The sequence below is a fragment of the Solanum stenotomum genome, chromosome 5, assembly GCF_019186545.1.
Source record: "Solanum stenotomum isolate F172 chromosome 5, ASM1918654v1, whole genome shotgun sequence".
Lineage (NCBI taxonomy): Eukaryota > Viridiplantae > Streptophyta > Magnoliopsida > Solanales > Solanaceae > Solanum > Solanum stenotomum.
Genome location: NC_064286.1, coordinates 59,517,763 through 59,538,845, shown reverse-complemented (window position 1 = coordinate 59,538,845; position 21,083 = coordinate 59,517,763). Strand labels below are relative to the sequence as shown.

At 33.3% G+C, this 21,083-nt stretch overlaps 3 protein-coding genes and 1 pseudogene across 4 annotated transcripts in view; 2 read left to right on the top strand and 2 right to left on the bottom strand.

Moving 5' to 3' along the window:
• LOC125864203 (probable disease resistance protein At4g27220) overlaps positions 1-3,105 on the top strand; it is a 7,078-nt gene extending 3,973 nt beyond the window's left edge. The window contains exons 2-4 of the mRNA XM_049544117.1: positions 1,328-1,788; positions 2,331-2,825; positions 3,028-3,105. Coding sequence (XP_049400074.1) covers positions 1,328-1,788; positions 2,331-2,825; positions 3,028-3,105 — 1,034 coding nt within the window. The remainder of the gene's footprint in view (positions 1-1,327; positions 1,789-2,330; positions 2,826-3,027) is intronic.
• A 766-nt stretch (positions 3,106-3,871) lies between these two features.
• LOC125866367 (ras-related protein RABA4d-like) lies at positions 3,872-5,793 on the bottom strand. The gene is made up of 2 exons (XM_049546727.1): positions 5,427-5,793; positions 3,872-4,329 (listed from the first exon to the last, which is right to left on the bottom strand). Exons 1-2 carry the CDS (start codon positions 5,657-5,659, stop codon positions 3,882-3,884), a joined length of 681 nt encoding a protein of 226 aa, XP_049402684.1. The 5' UTR covers positions 5,660-5,793; the 3' UTR covers positions 3,872-3,881.
• A 2,162-nt stretch (positions 5,794-7,955) lies between these two features.
• Positions 7,956-12,245, top strand: LOC125864202 (squalene synthase-like; annotated as a pseudogene).
• Positions 12,246-15,311: 3,066 nt separating this feature from the next.
• Positions 15,312-18,520, bottom strand: LOC125866357 (transcription factor bHLH130-like). Of its 2 annotated transcripts, XM_049546712.1 has the most exons (6): positions 17,688-18,518; positions 16,359-16,705; positions 16,099-16,269; positions 15,844-15,909; positions 15,692-15,760; positions 15,312-15,607 (listed from the first exon to the last, which is right to left on the bottom strand). In XM_049546712.1, exons 1-6 carry the CDS (start codon positions 18,118-18,120, stop codon positions 15,551-15,553), a joined length of 1,143 nt encoding a protein of 380 aa, XP_049402669.1. In that variant the 5' UTR covers positions 18,121-18,518; the 3' UTR covers positions 15,312-15,550. The 2 variants fall into 2 exon arrangements, 1 of the variants encoding a protein (XP_049402669.1); XR_007446481.1 differs by lacking the exon at positions 15,312-15,607 and having other exon boundaries at positions 15,691-15,760; positions 15,988-16,269; positions 17,688-18,520.
• Positions 18,521-21,083: the final 2,563 nt, after the last annotated feature.

The window sequence follows — 21,083 nt, the reverse complement described above, 5'->3', positions numbered from 1 at the left end:
AGCATCCATTAGGAGGTTGTCAAGTCTAAGGACTCTGTGTCTGAGTGATTTAATATTGGATGACATATCCTTTATTGGGGAACTTGTCGAATTAGAAATTCTCAGCCTAAGAGATTGTGAGTTAGATGAGCTGCCAGAGGAGATAGAAAAATTGACCAAGCTAATTATGTTAGAGGTTTGGAATGAGAATAGAACACTTAAAAGGATTTCAGGAGGGGTGTTATCAAAATTACTAGCTCAATTGGAGGAACTACATATGGTGGGAGTAGAAGATTGGAGTGATGTGATGTACAGTAACCTTGGCCTTCCCTCCAAGTTGACACGGTACACTCTTGGAATGGATTATTGGGTTTCAAACATTGATGATAAAGACAAGATTATTGCTTTACAGGTCATGAAGACTGCCCCATTGGGTGATTGGATCTGCCACCTGTTGAAGGAGTGCGAACTTGTACTTTCAAGGGGAAAGGGCTCTAATAATGTGTTGACTGAGTTGCAGCTGAATGAATTTCAGAACGTGAAATGTCTCAACCTCACTAAATGTGATTCAGTGACACATTTATTGAAGACAAAAGTAATCAAGTTCCCCAATTTATATAAGTTGACGCTTGAAAATCTGAAATGCCTGACTCACATTTGCAGTGACAATGTTGAGCGCATTGAGTTCCCTCTGCTACGGAAAATGCGCTTAGCCGACTTACCTGAGTTCCAGAATTTCAGGCCTACAGCCAACAACTCAAATCCTCTTTTTGATGAAAAGGTTTGCTTCTTATGACCAAAATGTTATCTTTTACTTGAGCATTAAAGATATTTACTTAAACAAAATCTATTGCTCAGATATATCCTTTTTGTCTAACAAGTGAAAAAATAATTTTAATTTGTTATTTAAAAATCCATATAAGGCTATATTTGATGTGAATTTTTGTGACTTTTTTTATTCAACGGTTAATTTTGTTAGTGTGAAAATAAATAGATATAGAAAAGAAGAAAAAAGTAAGAACAAATTTTGGCAGCTATAATGTAATTTATTTTTTGAGAAAAGGTCGATAATGCCTTACTTACCTAAAATGATCAAAAATGCCCTCAATTTATAGTTTAGTCCAAAAATGTTCTTGCCCTCACTACTTTAGTAAGAAAATGTTCTTGCCGTTGATAGTTTGTTCTGGAAATGTTTCTATTGTTACTACTTGAGTCAAAAATATATTATTTCTTTTCTTTCTGAACAAATCTTATTCCTATTAAAAGATATTACTTTTAAAGTACTCTATTATTGTTTTCTTTATTTTAAAATTACTTTAACTATTAAAAAATGTACCNATATCTATCAATACAGCTAACAACATAAGTGCTCTATGCTCTCACCAACTTCCAACTGACTACTTCACCAAACTTCAAACATTGAGAGTATCATATTGTGGAAAATTGAGAAATTTGATGTCTCCATCAGTGGCCAGAGGTCTTCTGAATCTCCAAGTGTTATTCATAGAAGGTTGTGAATCAATGGAAGAAGTGATCACAAAAGGAGAAGGAATCATGACCTTATTTCCCCGATTGCAAGAGTTGACGCTTCGGGACTTGCCTAAGCTGGGGCATTTCTATCTAACAGAGCACGCTCTTGAATTTCCATTACTTAGAACTGTGTCTATTCGTTTCTGCTCTGGAATGAAGACGTTTGTTCAATTGGGAATATCTGTGAGTACACCGATTCTCAAATGTGATGGTGAGGTGAAAGTAGATGATCTAAATAAATGGATACAAGAGAGGTCAAATCCTCTTTTTGATGAAAAGGTTTGCTTCTTATCACCAAAATGTTACCTGTTACTTGAGCATTAAAGATGTTTACTTCAACAAAGTCCATTGCTTAGATATATCCTTTTTGTCTAACAAGTGAAAAAATAATTTTAAATTAATTTTTTAATTTGTTATTTAAAAAATCCATATAGGGCTATATTTGATGTGAATATTTGTGACTTCTTTTATTCAACTGTTAATTTAAATTTTAAATATATCCCTTATAGATATATTAACTTATCATTATTTGAGTTTCATATTCTTATTTCATTTTCTTAGTGTGAAAATAAATAAATATGTTGTGTAATTTTCAAAGTTATCTCTACCGCTCTAGACTCAGCCCAAATGGAAAAAAATACTAATGTAAGCATTTTTAAATATGAAACAAGATCATATACAATTTATATATATATATATATATATATATATATTTAGCATTTTTAAAAATATATAAATAAATGTGTGTAAGCACTTTTGGTTTCTCCACTCAATAGATCCAACTGCATCTGCAACAAAGTTTGATACTTCAAAGTTCGCAGGTTTCTTGTCCCAACCTAGAAGAGATATCTATCAATACAGCTAACAACATAAGTGCTCTATGCTCTCACCAACTTCCAACTGACTACTTCACCAAACTTCAAACATTGAGAGTATCATATTGTGGAGAATTGAGAAACTTGATGTCTCCATCAGTGGCCACAGGTCTTCTGAATCTCCAAGTGTTATTCATAGAAGGTTGTGAATCAATGGAAGAAGTGATCACAAAAGGAGAAGGAATCATGACCTTATTTCCCCGATTGGAAAAGCTGTGGCTTGAAGGACTGCCTAAGCTGGGGCATTTCTTTATGACAGAGCACGCTCTTGAATTTTCATTTCTCAAGGACGTGATTATTGATGACTACCCTGAAATGAAGACGTTTGTCCAACAGGGAATATCTGTGAGTACACCGATTCTCAAATGTGATGATGAGGTGATAGTAGATGATCTAAATAAATCGCTACAACAGAGGTCAAATCCTTTTTTTGATGAAAAGGTTTGCTTCTTATCACCAAATGTTACCTTTTACTTGAGCATTAAAGATGTTTACCTAAACAAAGTCTATATATATATATTGCTACATGATATTCTAAGGTTCTATTACTGCTCTCTTTCCGTTTTAGATACTTCATCAACTTTCTTTTACTTAATAAGCTAGTCATCTCTCTCTCTTCTTTTGCATTCTCTGTTTCCTGCAGGAACAAGAAGCTAGTCATGGCGACGGAGCTGAATCTAGAGGAGGTTCCAGTGGAGAAAGGAAAATTGATCCAATCTAATTTTGTTAAGAGTTTTTGAATAAGCATCGAGTACTTAAAAGGATTTCACCAGTGGTCTTATCAAGATTAGTTCGATTGGAGGAACTACATATCATGGGAGTAGAACATTGTAGTTACTCCACATCGAGGGATTTGAAATCCTTATCGTGGTCGACTGCACTGACATTGTAGTTTGTGAAAGGTGTTCAGTGTGTGTAATCTTGAAATGAAAACTCTGTTGCCTTTCTTCTGTTGGTTAGGCATAATTGTATAGATTTTTACATTGTATAAATTTCTGTATTCGAATTATATAACGTACTAACTAATTACCTTCAATGTTGTTTACTTCCAGGGCATACAATCGCACCCCATCTAATTTTATTATCAACCATAGATGTGCCCGAGTTCCCAAGACCTTGACCCTGGCAGATAGTCTGTTACAAGCTCTTTTTATTATTCCTGTTCACCATACTAGTATGTTTGTAACTTTAACGGAGTTAGTATTTTGAGTTTATCAGTGTTGTATTCTAGAAAAGCAAGCATAGTAGATTCTGGATAAATTGTTTCTACATATTAAGTGAAGTCATAAACACAAATACATGACAAAACCCGTAGACAGGGTTGTAGCTCCGCCCCTGATGCCCAGTGAACAACTTAATGAACTGTATACACAAATAGCTAAACAAACTATCTAAATCAACTTCATCATCAACAACAATTTCCTATTCTACATAAATCATTCCCAGTTATATTATGATTTCAGATAAATAAAAAGACCTCTAGAACTCGATAAAAAATCATGACGACATGCAGCAACCACCACTATTCCCACCAGAATCCAAGTCCTGGCCAGGAACAATGATCCTGGTTCCCTTTAAAGATTGTGACTTCCCATAATCAGCTCCCGGAGCTGCAATAAGCGTATTCTTGCTAATGATTTTATAAATTTCTGTTAAAACTGTCATGAATGCACCCTCGACGTTTGTGGATTGAAGAGCTGATGTTTCCATAAAGAAGAGATTTTCCCTTTCTGCGAATTCTTGAGCATCTTCAACTGGTACAGCTCGAAGACTTCCTAGATCACATTTGTTCGCGATGAGCATTATAACTATGTTCTTGTCAGCATGACCTCTTAGTTCCTCCAGCCATCTAGCCATATGATCGAATGATTGGCGTTTTGTTAAGTCATAGACTAGCATCGCGCCAACTGCACCTCTATAATATGCACTTGTTACTGCTCTATACCTGAGAGAGAAATGAGAGATGATTCATTGAGTTACAACAATTATCAAATTGGCTATGTTGCTCTAACTCTTCAAAAGTGATCCTTCAGAAGTAGAGCATTTTGGAGGATCCTGGGAACATTTCTCTCAAGAGTCCGAGCAACATAGCTTGACAGAAGGGAAATGTTTACAGATAAAAAATGGGATCTAGGTGTTAAAAGGTGTACAACATCAGCCCCTATTATTTAGTTTGACTAAGTCTGCACTATGGCTATATTTTAGCTTTCAGTTGGTAGTTGTTTTCTTTCAACTCGTGATAGTTTTCCTATCTTGTAGTATTGCAGAATTCTGTTCCTAATGTTTAGGTGAGTTGGTTTAGTGGAATTACATTAGTGGTTTAGTGGGAATATGATTCCATAGCATGTAAACCTATATAAGGCAACAAAGCCTATTGAATAAATCATCCAGTAACAATCTCTGCAACAAACTTTGGTTCTCTTTTATTCTTCCTGTTATTTCCTTTTTCAACTATTGGCTTCTCTATCAAGTTGTGTTCATCACTAGGGAGGGTAAGATGTATGCAGACCTTACCCTACCTTTGTGGGGTAGAGAGGTTGTTTCCAACAGACCCTCGACTCAATAGAGATGAATTGTAAGACATGTATCTACCTTGTACAATGATAGAAACAAAAACTCAAAAAGAAACATACATATGGAAGTCTAAATCACGATTTAAACTACTCTTTAAGAAGATTTATCACAAAAAACAAGAACGTCGTCTCAAATATCTCAAACAAGTTGGGATCAGCAATATGAATTCTAACTAATAACCATGCCGTTCAAATTTAGGCTCATCTCAAACCAATATTACACAAAAATAAAAAGTACCAGAAATTCTCTATATTTTTATAACCAAACGACTTCCAGAAAAACATAGGACCTAAAAATAAACGTACTAACATGCCTAACACATAATTCCAAACTAATTAATATCACCTGCACTAATTTTTCGCTAAATTTGCATGGATTGCGAGAAAAAATGAAAAGGAAAGACAACAACTATGCATAAAAATTCGCGAAAAAGAACCAAGCATAGAAAGATTGAAAAATTAAACTGGCCTTTCTTGTCCCGCAGTGTCCCAAATTTGTGCCTTAACGGTTTTGTTATCAACAAGCAAAGTTTTTGTTTGAAACTCAACCCCAATTGTAGCCTTTGAATCTAAACTAAATTCATTTCTTGCAAATCTAGCCAATAATTGAGATTTACCAACTGCGGAATCTCCAATTAAAACAATCTTAAAAACATAATCAATCTTTTGATTATAATGATCTGCATACAAATTCGAAGACATTATAACCCGAAAAATTTCCCCTTCAACCCAAAATTTGTATGAATGTATCTTCCAAATCTCCGGATTTTAGCATATGGTTGAAAATTAGAGATGTGTTGATCGAAATTTGTATCGAAAAAGATACGAATAAATCAAGATCCCAATAATTATGAAAATGACCAAGATCAATTTCTCATAAATTTGAAATTATTTGTGGAATTTAGAATTTGCTTCATACATTCATAGGAAAGATGAAAAAATGGAAGAAGAAAAAAATACCAACGGTTAGTGTAGGTCCCTTCAACTGTTTTCTGGAAAAGGGAAAAAAAATAGAAGAAAAAAGTTTTCTTATATTTTATTTTTTTATTTTTTTGGATTTTATGATACAAATAAATTGGCATGGACACTGTTAACATATTTAGTAAAGGTTGAAAAGTATATAAATTTAGTAAAATCCTTTTTATCAATATGTACTGAAAATGTCCACTCCATTTAAAATAGGGAAAAGACTCAAATATGTCATTAAATTTTGAGAAAAGATTCATCTATGTCATCCGTTAAAAATTTGGCTCATTTATATCATTTCCGTTTGAGAAAAAGCTCATCCATGCCACTATTTGTTAACTAAAAATTGTTTCGATTTTGTAAAATCATATTTTACACGTGGTCAATTATGATTCGGCCACGTCATTAATTAAATCATCTTTTCAAAAGGGGAAAAGTCTCAAATATGACATCGAACTTTGAGAAAAGGCTCATCTATGTCATTCGTTCAAAGTTTGTCTCGTCTATGCCATTTTAGTTAACAAACAATGGCATGAATGAACTTTTTCTCAAACAGAAATGACATAGATGAACCAAACTTTTACTGGATGGCATAAATGAGCCTTTTCTCAAAGTTAAATGACATATTTGAGCCTTTTCGCTTTAAAATAAAGAAACTAACGATTTTTACCTAAGTGAAAGCATTTCTCTAGCACAGTAGATCGCAAAAAATATTGTTGAATTAAAATGCCCAAAATGATATTATCTAATTAATTAATGCTAATCATAATTAATGTTGGTTAAGAGATGTCAACAATATTCTTGAAGTTGATCAATCGTTGTCGAGTGTTATCACAAGCCTAATGAATTATTAGATCATAAACATAATAAAATAGCACGTTTTGCCCTATAAATGAACTGGTCGATCTTTAATTTTTTTCTTTCAAATAAGTTGGTTTTTAAATTTTTGTCATTTAACAATCGAACTTATGTCAAGTGAGATATAAGTTATTTAAAAACTAAATTCATAATATTATATATAATACGAAAATATAAATCTATACCCTGCAAGAAAAACTATTTGTTAAGAGAAATTTAGTTGTACGTGTAATGATCCCACCCCATTAGGTGTATCTTGCAAATCTGGACACAATCCCACATATGAATTAACTAATATACATTGATTGCATTTTTTATAATATGCCGGCAGCTATATTGATGACCCTAAATATTAAAATTCAGCTCAATAATCAGAGGCAGAGCCAGTATTTGGAGGTTGGGGTTCTAAATTTTCTTCTCCTTCCATACCATTGAGCTGTCAATCAGTTTTGTTTGGATTTCACAAGTTATTACATAATTTTCTAGTACAAATATAGAGTCTACGGAAAAGCTACTGGGCTTGTCCGAACCCACGAACCCCCACCTAACTCCACCCCTGTCAATAATATGATAATAATGTAATAATAATATAACACATGAGTGGTGAATAGCAATATGGGGTCATTTTTTATTAACTTTTCGACTGTCTTATTCTTCGACTTTAGTAGTACTTGTTATTTTGTTAATTTGCTTTGGTTATCATATTATCGCTGTTACTACTCTTCTCGGCATGGTTTCATCTTCGACACTGTTTGCTTAACATACTTGAATATTCTTTTATATGTTTTACTTGAGCCGAGCATCTAATATGTTGTTGTTTCGAAACATTTCCTCATACTTTATATATATTTACTATCAATTGACACTAATTTGATTCGGTTATCATATTATTTTATCGATGCTACTATTCTTTTCAGCATGGTTTCTTCGACTAGGTTTTCTTAACATACTTATTCTTTCATTATTTTACTTGAGCCGAGGGTCTATCGGAAACAATTTTTCTATTCACAACACAGGAGTTAGATTGCATACACCTCTTCCTCTTCGGACCCCACCTATAAAATTACACGGAATATGTTGTTTGTTCTGAAATATTTTCCTCATCCTTTATATATATACTATCAGCTGACACTCTTGTTCTTCTGAAACAGTAACGTCCATTTTCTAAGTAGTAAATAAATTTTATAGAAAGAATTAATGGGGGAGATTATGAAGCATCCAGATGAATTATATCCATTGATGAAGCTCATGTTATCGGCTAAATGCGTCAAGAAGAAGACGTCAGTGTTGCAGCCACACTCGGCCTTCTGCTACGCTACTCTCCGTAAGGTGTCTCGTAGCTTTGCTCTTGTCATTCAACAACTTCCTAGCGACCTTCGTGACGTGTAAGTTACTCTCTGTGTTTCAATTTGTTTGTTTTACTTTCATTTTTTTGTCCGTTTCAAATACAACTCCTCTTACTTTTTTTGCCTAACTATTCAATTTTAACTTTCTACCTCTAAGACTGCTAGATCGTCGTGTCTTTAGTTTGAGATCACAAGATTCAAAATTCTTATTATTTTCTTTAACTCTGTGTCAATTCCAAAACCAAACAAATAAATTATAATGAAAAGTTGTGACTTATGAAGTTCCATCAAACTTTGTAGGTTTGTGTTTACTATTTGGTTCTTAGAGTTTGCTTTTCTATGGAATTTTTTTTGGCACTTTCATTAATTAGCTTTTGATTTCTGTAATTAGCATTGGAATGTTTTTTAAAAAATGGGGTCTGAGAAGGGGAGGGGATTACAAGGTGAGTTATCGAACCTTCACCAACAAGGTGAAAATTCAGATAGTCAATCACCTGAGCTACTAAGATTTCTGTGCATTGAAATGTTGCGTTTGCTAATTTATCCTTCTATTTTTTTCTTCAAATGGACAGAGGATGATACCAGCTTAACAACTGAAGTTAGAGCACCCATCTTAAAAGATTTTTATGGCCATTTACATGATCCTAAATGGCATTTTTCATGTAAGCTTTCTTTAATTTCTTTTCAAACAAGTCAAATTAATCTTAGTTTTATTCTTAACTTCGATTGGCTTGTTAATTTTTTCGACTTTGACAATCAAGCATATTTGGTTTGGGTTTAAGTTATATACATCGCTAGTGTATTACACAACAAATCTCTAGTCAACCTTCTTTCAAAAGATTCTCGCTTAGCATCAAGCCTATTAGGACTAGTTAAAAATGATAAGATAATTCCAACACTTTTTTTGTTTCAACGCGAACAGAGTAGTGTCTAACCAGGACAAGGAACCAATTGAACTTGGTTCTTGACATGTCGGTGGTTTTTAACCCTACGTATTTTTCCAGGAAGACGGCGAGTTTATCAGGAATTAGGTTGGGGTGGTTGGCGGTTTCGGGGTCCCCTAATTTTTTACACTATTAGGTCACCTAAGGAGATAAGCCTCCTTAAAATATCGGATTGCAATCTTAAAAATAAGACAGGTTATCTACTATAACACGTAAAAGTAATTTGACGGTGTAAAAATTTCTTTTTCATTTTAATTCTGGTCTAGTTGCCTTATACTATAATTTTTATTATTAGGTGGTACAATGGCCTTCAAAGTTCTTATGGACCAATTCCATCATGTTTCCACTGCTTTCCTAGAGCTTGATACAGACTAAGTTCTTACCACACACAAAAAAAAGTTGTTAACTTTCAGGTATTAACATATTGTTGCTTATCGAAAATTGATTGTAAAATATTTGGGCGATTTGGACGAGTTGGACGAGTTAACTGGATCTTCTCAGTCCATTTATAGTAGTAATTTACTTGGAACCTTATAGTTTGAAATGAAACTTAATTGCATATATATGAGTATTTGTAAATGAAATGTTCCGCATATTTTTCAGTTATCAGGAGGTGATTAAGGATATTACCAAGAAGATGGGTGAAAGAATGGCGAAATTTCTATGCAAAGAGGTGATTCACGGAATGTTAACAAATTATGTCTAATTTCTCATGATGAACTTCATTGCACATGTTTATTAGAATGCACAAGTTCTGTTCTTCGTGTCTTTCTATTGCTATTCCCCTTTCCCTTCCTCCTCTCCGTGATTCAAATCCTCAAAGAAACTCAGTCGATGAAGTAATTACTAGTATTTCTGCTATGAATAACTTACCATGCTATACCTGATACCGTCCACATATTTTGAGTTAAAATTGTGATGCTATAAGAACTATTAGCCTGTTATGAATTATGTGTTTTGTCATTTTTGAGTAATTAATCTTCTATGTATGTGTTGAAAAAAGAACAAAAGTTAACAGAATCAACCAATGAGTTGCTTGATCTTTGGTTATCTTGAATTTAGTCTTGTTACGCTAGCTTTTGATTGGTAATTTTGATGGCTAGTCATCATACCAAATGTGTGCTCTTACGATCACTGGTCCCTTAATCCTCGTACATTTCACATACAAGTGATCTGGTCTCGTGCAGGTAGAAACAATCGATGATTATAATGAATATATTGTCACTATGCAACTGGACTTAGTGGATTGGGATTGTCAAAACATTTTTATGCTTCTGGAAGAGAAGATTTAGCACCAGACTCCCTCTCGATTTCCATGGGTTTATTTCTTCAGGTATTGGCCCCTAACATATTTATCGCGGAGCCTTAAAAAGCTCTGTATGCTGGCTACTGATACAAGCACAGTTGGCTATATATTTCAGAAAATAAGCATCATTAGAGATTATCTAGAGAACATAAATGAAGTACCTAAATGTCGTATGTTTTGGCCCCGTCAAATTTGGAGTAAATATGTTAACAAACTCGAGGTTTGTATTCATCATAACATGTGCTATTTCTTGTTTGAAGTTCATACGTTGGGTCATTGCTCTGTAATTTCCATCTTCTTCATGTGCATCAGGACTTTAAGTACGAGGAAAACTCGGTCAAGGCAGTACAATGTCTGAATGAAATGGTCACTAATGCTTTATTACATGTAGAAGATTGTCTGGTTTACATGTCTAATTTACGAGATCCTGCTATCTTTCAGTTCTGTACAATTCCGCTGGTATAAATTTCCCTTGAACAGTTCAAAACGTTGTTTTTTCCCTTATGTCCTAATGGTTTTATGACCTTATACTTCCAGGTCATAAATATGGAGAATTTGACGATATACTACAACAACGTTGAAATTTTCAAAGGTGTTGTAGAAATGAGACGAGGTATAGATACACAACTTATCAATAAGCTTGTCTATTATTTCAACTAGACAAGGTAATATAACGTTAAGGTGTCCGATCATTTTTTGTGGATAACAACAAATTCTGGCAATGTCTTGTTCTTTGGTTTCTTCTTTCCAGGCATTTGTGCTAAGATTATTGATCAAACGAGGACGATGGCTGATGTCTACGGAGCTTTCTTTGACTTTTGTTGTATAATGGAATCTAAGGTATAACATGTACTATTCTCATAACAACCTTAACTCTGCATTAAGTAGCAGAGACATCCGTGTCCTGGATTCACCTTTGATTACGTCTACTATAATATGTTGAATCTCATTTGCTTCTTCGTGTATTATCGTCTTAGTATAAATCTTGACTCTGGCATTGTTTGTAGTTGTGACTTACTTATTCTAGACGTTATTGACTAAAGTTTAGACCTGCTTGATTTTCCTTTTTTTCGTTCACATCTGCATCATTAGTGTTTTTCATCCAATTATCAGTCGAGAGTTGAGCTTAAATGAAGCAGTAAAAATTCATATAGCTGACACCAACTTGTTTGGGACTGAGACATAGTTGTTGTTAACGTCGTCCTTCTAAGTTGCCCCATGATTCGCGAGGCTGTAAATTCTAAATTAGTCCTTTGATGTTCAAATATTAGCTGACATTCTACTATGGTTCTAATCTTTATGTCAAATTTTGATTCTTAAATCTCATCGTGCTCGATAAAACAACTTATCAATCGATGCTTTTTCAGGTTGATCGTGATGATCCAAATGCAACGAGTACTTTGAAGAGGCTTGAAGAAATTTCGAAAACTTGCAGAAACTCTGGAACCTTGATCAATCAAAGGTTTGTTACGTTTCCTTGTAATTCTTTTATGGAAAGTTTTTACACTATCAGTTAATGACTTTATTTACCACCAGGAAATCTTACACATTCAGCCATCAGCCATCAACCTAATTATAATATTCCAGTTTTGGTGAGTTTTTTTTTTTTTGCTCGTATTTAGTTCGTGATTTACATATACTTTACATGTGCAGAATGTCTATCAGAGACATTCTCTTTAGCTTCATAAGGTAGGAGTAAGACTGCTAACACACCATCCTCGGGATACACTGAGTATGTTGTTGTCGTTGTTGTTTACGTATACTTAAGTTTTTCTAGATTCAATCTTTTGATATATACTCAATTTCTTTTGTAGATTATTTTCTTTTTCACCATGTTGGCTATTTTTTTATCAACAAAAATACCTTAAGAGATCATAGGTGAGTAGTCATAGATGATTATATGTATTCTTACTTTAGTAAAATTAATCATATTATTAACAGAACAAAACTTGTTGGCCTCACATTTTGTCACAAGTCAATCATAATTAGACAACATTTTTGTTTTCTAAACTGCTAGATTCAGCATTTTGAGTTATGTTGCTCAGACTCTTCAAAATATTGTTGCTCCCATGTCGAAACCTCCAAAAATACACTATTTTTGAAGAATCCGACATTCTGAAAAGTTACTGCAGAGTTCGAGAGCAACATAGATCCTGAGTGTCTACTTTTCTATATTTACAGCTAACTTATCATATTGTGGAAATAGTACCCTATTTATTTTTCCTCATTCTGTTTTTGCAGGTTTGATGTAGAAAAAAAAAAGCCAAAGTTAAACCAAATTAAAGTTGTAATATTTTAAAAATGATTTTTGTATCCATAATATCCGTTGAACATAATAATAATATAATATGTACAATCCCAATTCCAAACAAATTGGGATCGGTTATTTTAAATTCTTATTATTTATATCGTTTTATTCAAGCTCATTTCATCCCGTCCAAGATGAGTTGATACATGAACGTTACTGAAAGTTGTTTCCATCTCACGCCCATTTAATACTTTCTTGATTATTTTAGATTTTTTCTCGATAAATTCTGAAATATAATCTTGTGATCTTCACAAGAAAGAAAAGGAAATAAAAAGTAGTGTGTAGTTTTGTTTATTGTTTGGGGGACCATAAAATGTCATACTTGTCCTTCCCTACCCCCTTAGTAACATTGTCGCTCTTGTCCAAAAGATGTCAATTAATACAAATCTCTACATCGAAAATTATATTAGTACAAATAGGACATAAAGAAATTATTTTGTACATTTATATAAATTGTCGAATTGCCATGAGTTTCAGAATCTGTTGGTGTCGTACGTTTGAATGCTTATCCTTGGTTAGACTATGTTAGATTTTTCAGAAACAATATATTTTTAAGAATTTGATATAAGTGTGACATTATTTTTAAAAAATCCGAAGAGCGCTCGTTAAAATACATTCACGTTTAAGTGTTTTATTACAGCAGCTCAGTGGTGTGGGGCTGTCATGGGCCCAAAGGTGTGATGTATACTTTGCACTTTTGTTGTCACATTTCCACCCCAAATACTGATATAGTATGAGCATTCCCAAGGCAAAACCAACTAACCAATTCAATGCAATGAATAATAATATCACAGCCCCTTTTTTCTAATTGGACAACAAAAAAGGCATGGCAGTAAGCAGATATGCCTCTTAAAATTGTGTGTTCATTCAATGTATCTGTGACGATGGGCTAGTGGTCAATAAAGTGGATTGAGTCTTATGAAGTTTTAGATTTTTAAAAATTGAAATTTTGTGAGTGAGAAAGTGAATTTTTGAAAATATTTGAAGATCGGATTTCATGGTCAAACAAATATTTGAAGATAGATTAATAAAATTTCATCAAAAATCTATGGTCAAACGCTAGCTAAATCTCAGAGAATGTGAAAATACATTAGTGATTTCTTCCTATCTGTCTAAGTCTTGATGGAATCATGCATACAATTACCTAATATAATTGTTAAGAGATAACATGGGAAATTAATCTATATGCGTGTAAATGGATCGGAATACCATGATTATCAAATAAAATATTCTAAGAATAGATTAAGAATCAGATAAAGATTACCCTAAGAGAAGAAAGAGACACAAAAGGTCATATAGGCAGTTAAAGATTGAGTCATATTGGCTTTAATGTTTAGATATGTTTGACTTCCACCAATAACAAACTCAGCCATCACCATTATTGGTTGGTCTATAAATGGAAAGAAGGGATCAAACAGCTCATTTATGAGATCAAGTGGACAAAAAAAAAAGCATTGACTTTATGCTAACTCACACTAACTTTATGTTATGCGCGATTCAGTGGCAGAAGTAAAATTTTCACTAAAAAAAATACAAAACATGAAAAAAGTAAGCACATGAAGAAGCAAAGAAGATTCCACGTCTACTAATAATTTGACCTTTTATATACAGTATAATTTTTCGATAAAGAAGATTAGATGAACTTCTTACGAAATTACCTGATATAATCAGCTAAATTACATTGATAGTGTAAAATTTCTTTACGCTACGAGTATATATAATAACTTAAAAGAGAAAAGTGAATGCATAATCTTATTCAACTAATGTACATGTTTCCAACTAATTATGTTTTGTAATGGCTACCTACTGGAGCTTCGACCAAGCAGCACCGGTCAATTCCGCTTTGGGGCGACAAATTCTTCATATCCGAAGCGCAGGAAGGATCTGACTAGAAAGTCATCTTGCAGACGCTGAAGATGCCACGTAAACTCAAGCCCTCTCAAGGCTCAAGACGCAATGAAACCCGCTTTTGCTAGGCCAGGTGGTCTACATAGACTATTTGTGCCTAATCTAATAGCTCTCTTCAGAGCAGGAAAAAACTACCTTATTTACCCAGCAGGATAGAATCGATTCCCTATTGCTATGCTAGCTTCCTTGGGAATACCACCTTGCACTGGTTTAGGCGGTATCCGGGCCCTTTTAGAGGCAACTTGGTATTATTCATACTGTAAAAATAAGGGATATCGTTGACTGGTACAAGAATAGAATTCCTTGCTTACACTTTCTTTCTACTGAACTTTGAAACATTGTTAGTCTAAAGAATCTACCAAAAGAACAGCCAAAGATCTGTTTTTTTCTTCTTCTTTGTAGTTATTCCTCAAAACTTTTTCTTAAAGTTTCTAGCCTCTACGCTTTTGAAAATGAACTTCATTCAAGTANCTTTATGTTATGTGCGACTCAGTGGCGGAAGTAAAATTTTCACTAAAAAAACTCAAAACATGAAAAAAGTAAGCACTTGAAGAAGCAAAGAAGATTCCACGTCTACTAATAATTTTGACCTTTTATATACAGCATAATTTTTCAACAAAGAAGATTCAGATAAACTCCTTACGAAATTACCTGATATAATCAGCTAAATTACATTGATAGTGTGAAAATTCTTTACGCTACGAGTATATATAACTTAAAGAGAAAAGTGAATGCATAATCTTATTCAACTAATGTACACTTTTCCAACTAATTATGTTTTGTTTGAACTTTGAAACATTGTTAGTCTAAAGAATCTACCAAAAGAACAGCCAAAGATCTGTTTTTTTCTTCTTCTTTGTAGTTATTCCTCAAAACTTTTTCTTAAAGTTTCTAGCCTCTACGCTTTTGAAAATGAACTTCATTCAAGTATACTCTTCTCCATTGTACTCTTTGGTTTCAATCTGGTTTCTGCATTGCTGAGCATTTGCAGTTAGCGCGACAATCAGTGAGTACCTATAACCATAACATAAATGTGTGAGAAGCTTCAAAGGTAAAATTGAGTAAAGCAGATTATCGATTTATGCTTCAAAATTATACCTTGTATTGCTTTTGGAGGCCTTTAATGTACTCGACAGCCAAGTCTAGCATGTCCGCGGTGTTTGTTTGCTGTCAACATGAATTATACACTTAGTAAGACTTCACTAAAAGGAAAAGGGGGAAAAAGAGTGAGGAAATTGAAAGAAATCTACCTTGTCCATGTTGGGAACAAGCTCTTGTAGCTTTCTCATTCGTTCACTGATACGTGTTCTTCTCACCTGAAATACCACCATATAAGTTTATCTCGCGAATTTTACTAAATTACTTCTTGATTCATAATTGAACTTTAAACTTACGCTGCCTTGTCGGGAAATTTCAGAGATTGTCATGACAACAATGAACACAAGAATTAGAAGATTGACTACACATATAGGTGCATATGTATAAATATGTTGTGTATGTCATACCCTTTCTGCAATGCTCCTTGGATGAGTAGCACAGCCACGTTTGGCACGGATCTTACAAGGAATAGTATCTTGAAAATGCAATAACTTCTCCATAGCTGCTATATCAGCTGGTGTCTTTGGTAAACTTAGGTGGTGTGACAAAATTGGAGGCCGATTTCCAAGTTCTTCAATCTGGTTATACACGAAGATTTTCGATTCAAAATCCAGATAACCTATCAAAATTGACACCAAACTATACCGTACATTCATTCTCATCGTACCTGAGCATTAGCAAATAGCTTATTCCCCTCACTATCCAACTCCCTTTTGTTGCCTGTGAGTGTCTGCTGAAACTGTGAAGGATCACTCCAAGAATTAAAAGGAAATCCCATATTGTAAAGTTGAGGTTCTGAGTTTCCATTTCCACGCTTCTCATCATCATCGAGGGAAGTTGCTATGCTGCTCTCGTTATCGACCTCTGAGATTCGAGACAGCATTCCTAATGAAGAAGGTGTCACTGATGAGAAGCCAAAATGATCTTTCAACCTGCTTGAAGATGGAGTTGAATCTGCATTGGCACCACTTGCCATTCTATAACCTCCAGCACCACCTTTCAACGTGGCATAGCCTGTAAATTGCCATTCAACCAACACAATCAGGACTAGAGAACGAAGGTGGTGAGAAGCGGAAAAAACTAATAAAAATGACCATCATCCATAGACATTTCTACCTAAAGACCCTTTGGTTCTAGCAAATGGGATCACAATTACAAATACCTTGAAGCATACCAATGGAATGAGGACATACGAATTTGTTATTCGTGTTTTTTTCTTAAATCTTGTACTAACTACGTTGAACACTTACCTAATCTTGAATCTTAAAAGTTTGAGTTTCTAAGGAAACTAATAAAAGGACCTCATTTCATAATAGTTTAAACTAATATGTTTTAACAATTATAGGGGTCTTGATGAAACCACATTGAGTACAAGGACCGGGATGACAATCCGAAACAAGTATAAGGGTCTCCCAAACCATTCCGCCAAAATATAAACAAACAAGACTACCATCATCTACTTCAATTTGGAACCAATATGTGAAACAGGATCTAAATCTGGGAAAAAACAGAAACATCAACATGAATATAGTCTTTTGACATATATGCATCAGCTAAATCATTTAACAATTAGTAGAAACTCTAATTCCACACCATTTCTATGTAAAAAATGAACTAAAAATACATATAACAGTAATTGAACTATTAATAAATACACCCCTTTACCTACTATTACAACATACCCGGTGTATTCCCACAAAATAGGGTCTAGCGAAGGTAGATTGTACGCAAAAATCTTACCTCCAGAGGTTGTTTCCAATAGACCCTAGGCTCAAGACAAAAACAAACTCAAAAAGACGTAATGGAAGTACGAGAGACAATAACGTAGTAAACAAAACAACAGATAGTAGCAGAATAGTACTACAACCAAATAATACTACCATCGAACTACAAGCCATCAAGACAATGCAATCCTACCTACTATTGAAAAACAAAAAAATTGCCACAAAACTATAGTACTTCCCTAAATAAGAACAACAAGAATATCAAACAGTACCATTTAGAGAATTGAGTTGAGAGAATAAACCAGCTGGAGAACTGTTTTGCCTCATAAGATTTGATGCCAATTTGTTTTGCCCCTGATGATGATTATCACTACTTCCCAATAATGACCCCATCACCCTGTACCCACCACCCCCTTCCATTGACCCCACCATATGAGCAGTAGAATTTTGCCTTGGATATTGAGGTGGCAACTGTGAATTACTACTCAAATTTGCAAAAACTTTACTATCAAGAGAATTCTGAGAAACCAATCGGTTATTTAAACCATCAAGATTGAATTTTGATGACAACCCTTTATTCTCAGTACCCATATTTCCATTATTCCCAACTCCATCAATGAAATTTTCAAGAAATGAACTTGGGGCTGAACGAAACCTTAATAACCCAGAATTGCTCTGGTTTTTCTCAAACTCTGATGAATCCATTAAAACCCAAAAAAAAAAAAGACCCCTTTTTAAGTTTGGGGTTTTATTTTTTGTTGTATAAAAATAAGAATCAGAAGAAAATTAAGAGTTGGGAATCTCCATACATCCTTTCAATAAACTTTTCTTGTAAAAAGGTTACAGTCTTTGTCTATAAACACAGCTTGTTTGTTAAGCAGTATGGAGGTACTACAAATCTTCAAGAACAAGCAATAAAGAATAGTTCTTTAAGAATTTTTTGATCTTTGCATAGAATAGGCTTTTAGTTTTAGATCTTTTTAGCTTCTTTTGGACTGTTTTTTTCATCAAACAAGAGTAGCAAATTATAGAAAAAGGTGATAGGAGAATTTTGGGACTTTTTTTTTTCTTGGGAGGCAAATAAGTGGGGGATGTGTTGAGATAGAATGACCAAGAAGAGGAGTGGAAAGTATCTTTTAAGTTTTTAACGAGAGATTTCGAGTTTAAACTAGAAAACGTTTTATTTTGAAATGGGATTTTATTATTCAAACTTATTTATATGGAATAACTTGCAAATCTCACGTGATATATAAATTGCATTAAACAAGTTCACTCATTAGTGTGATAAACTCGACTGAGAAACATTATTTGAGAATTGAAAGTTTGACTTCCCTTTTGAGATATCACATGATGTACCAGTTCAGTTATCTTTATTTAGGTAACCTCCTCAAAATTTCAACTAGCAGATTTTTGTCAGTCTTTGATATGGAATCACTTTTATTAGAAAACGATTGATATGACTACTGAACATCGAGTTAAAAATAGGAGGGAAAATAAAATAAAAGGGAACAGAATGACCTCAAAATTTGAACCAGCTGATTCCCATTACTCAATTTTATATAGTTGTTTTATTTATCTAGTGAATTTAAAACTCTTTTGAAGGTTTTGGTTGCATGTATATGTATTACTTGACGTTTCATGACATCAACATAAAAGCAAAAATTATTTCGATTTTATAAAATCTTATATTGTGACAAAATATTGCTGCAGCTTTATTTAACTTTTTTGGATTAAAACTGTGAAAATAGTAAATTATTTTGGAATATATATGCCAAAAAGAATTACGTAGCTTTTATAAAGATAGAACCGTAAATTTCAAATCTATATAATTTAGATGTTACGAATTTGAATGTAAAATCAACTAATAATGTTAACATCATGATAGATCACTTATATCACACCATGTTAAGATATTTTTTTTTTATTTTATGTTAATACAAAATATTTTAAACATCGATATTACGTATTAGGCCACCACTTACCACTAAAGGAAGTCATGTGTGCTGAATTTTGGCAGAAAAGACAATTTATATTGTTTTTTTGATCCCTATTTAGTATACAGAAGCCACTTTGTGTTTAGTGCTGTACAGACAATGACATGTGATTAGTAAAGATTAATACTAATATATTAGATCAATCAATCATTAATTAATCATAAATTAAGATAATTAGTTCAAAGATTCTCATGAGTTCCATTAAAAAACACTAATTGTAGTACATCAAAATTTGACAATTACTTTTAATATTTCCTTTCATGTATGGTCTATAAAACTCCACGTTAATTAATGATTAAATTGGAAGCAAAAATAAAAATAAACATCTTATATATGAGTCTAAAACGAGTAAAATAATAAATATGATCGTAGGTAGGTGGGAAAGTCAAATGAATTCTTGTTCAAATATAGGTAATTAGATAAACTAGCTAAAACTTATTTTGAAAATCTATTTTTTAATTATATGTAGATGTGATATCTACTATAAATGACGGGTTATACTGATAAATTTTAAAGTTGGTAAATATATAAAGGAGAGGTGTATATAATACCTTAGGCAAATCTTATATCGAAATGAAATAGGAAAATGAAGAGTTTTTATGAAGCATAGCTGCATAGCACAAGAGTTCACATGATACACATGTTTTTTAACTCGATGATGGCATAGTCTAAAGGAAAAATTTGTGAGGTCAATTAGGTCAAAGTTAACAAAACATGACATGAGTTTAAATCGTGATAAATATGAAATTAAAGCCTAATACTCTTTTACTACATGGTGGGACAAATCTCAGCGAGAATGTTGAATCACCAAACGAGGTACTCCCTCTATTTCAAAAAAAATGGTATAGTTTGACTTGACACATAAGTTAAGAAAATAAAAAGACTGTTAAGTCCAAAGATAAAATCAGAAAGCTCTTGTGCTAACTGATGTGTGTGTTCAATATGGATTATTTTTTCATATTCGGTTAGCTAGAAAAACAAGGTAATTAAAAATAAAGAAAATGATTTCTCGTAAAAAGTAGAAAAAATTAGTCTCACGTGTATTACTCCACATTAATTATGTCCTCCTCTTCACCCAACCCCATAGTCCACATCCCACCACCTCACACAGCCCAAATATATATATGTCCTTACTTGGCCATTGAGAGGCCATTTGGGCTATCCATTTTAACTAGGCCCAAATAGAAATGGCCCACTTCAAAAAGTCTCATATTCACCAAATAGCCACTTTTCAGTCCCATAATTTAAAAAATAGTAACCGTCCTACAGTTTTAATTTCTGCTAGTGAATTTCAGGATATTGTCAATAATTGTTTTTAAAGACGAGATCGAAAAATGCATTATTGTGATATCGTGTTTATTTGAATCTAATAGTTTTAATATAAAATATAAATTTATGTGTAAAATTAACTAAAATTAAATTAAGTAGATCCAAATCATATTTTGAAATTTTAAATTTGTCTCAACTCAATATTCAATACTCCTCAACTCAATTAGAAAACTATTTGTATAAAATATATTTTTTGTCGGAGGGATTTATGTCAATTGACATCCCTTGGACAGGAGCGACCGCGCCCGTAAGGGGTGGGTGGGAGGGAACCCCCACCCTCACCACAACAAACCACATCCAACCTTTTATACACATGTGAAGATCAAAGATAGATTATGTTTCATG

Bases quoted from the DNA above. Each gene is read 5' to 3' on its own strand.
- LOC125866367 (XM_049546727.1), bottom strand. From the start codon at position 5,659: ATGTCTTCGAATTTGTATGCAGATCATTATAATCAAAAGATTGATTAT. The intron at 4,330-5,426 runs GCCAGTTTAATT...TTTCTCTCTCAG, and splicing joins GACACTGCGGGACAAGAAAG to GTATAGAGCAGTAACAAGTG.
- LOC125866357 (XM_049546712.1), bottom strand. From the start codon at position 18,120: ATGGATTCATCAGAGTTTGAGAAAAACCAGAGCAATTCTGGGTTATTA. The intron at 16,706-17,687 runs GTACTGTTTGAT...GGCAATTTACAG, and splicing joins TCAACTCAATTCTCTAAATG to GCTATGCCACGTTGAAAGGT. The intron at 15,761-15,843 runs GTAGATTTCTTT...TCATGTTGACAG, and splicing joins TTGTTCCCAACATGGACAAG to CAAACAAACACCGCGGACAT.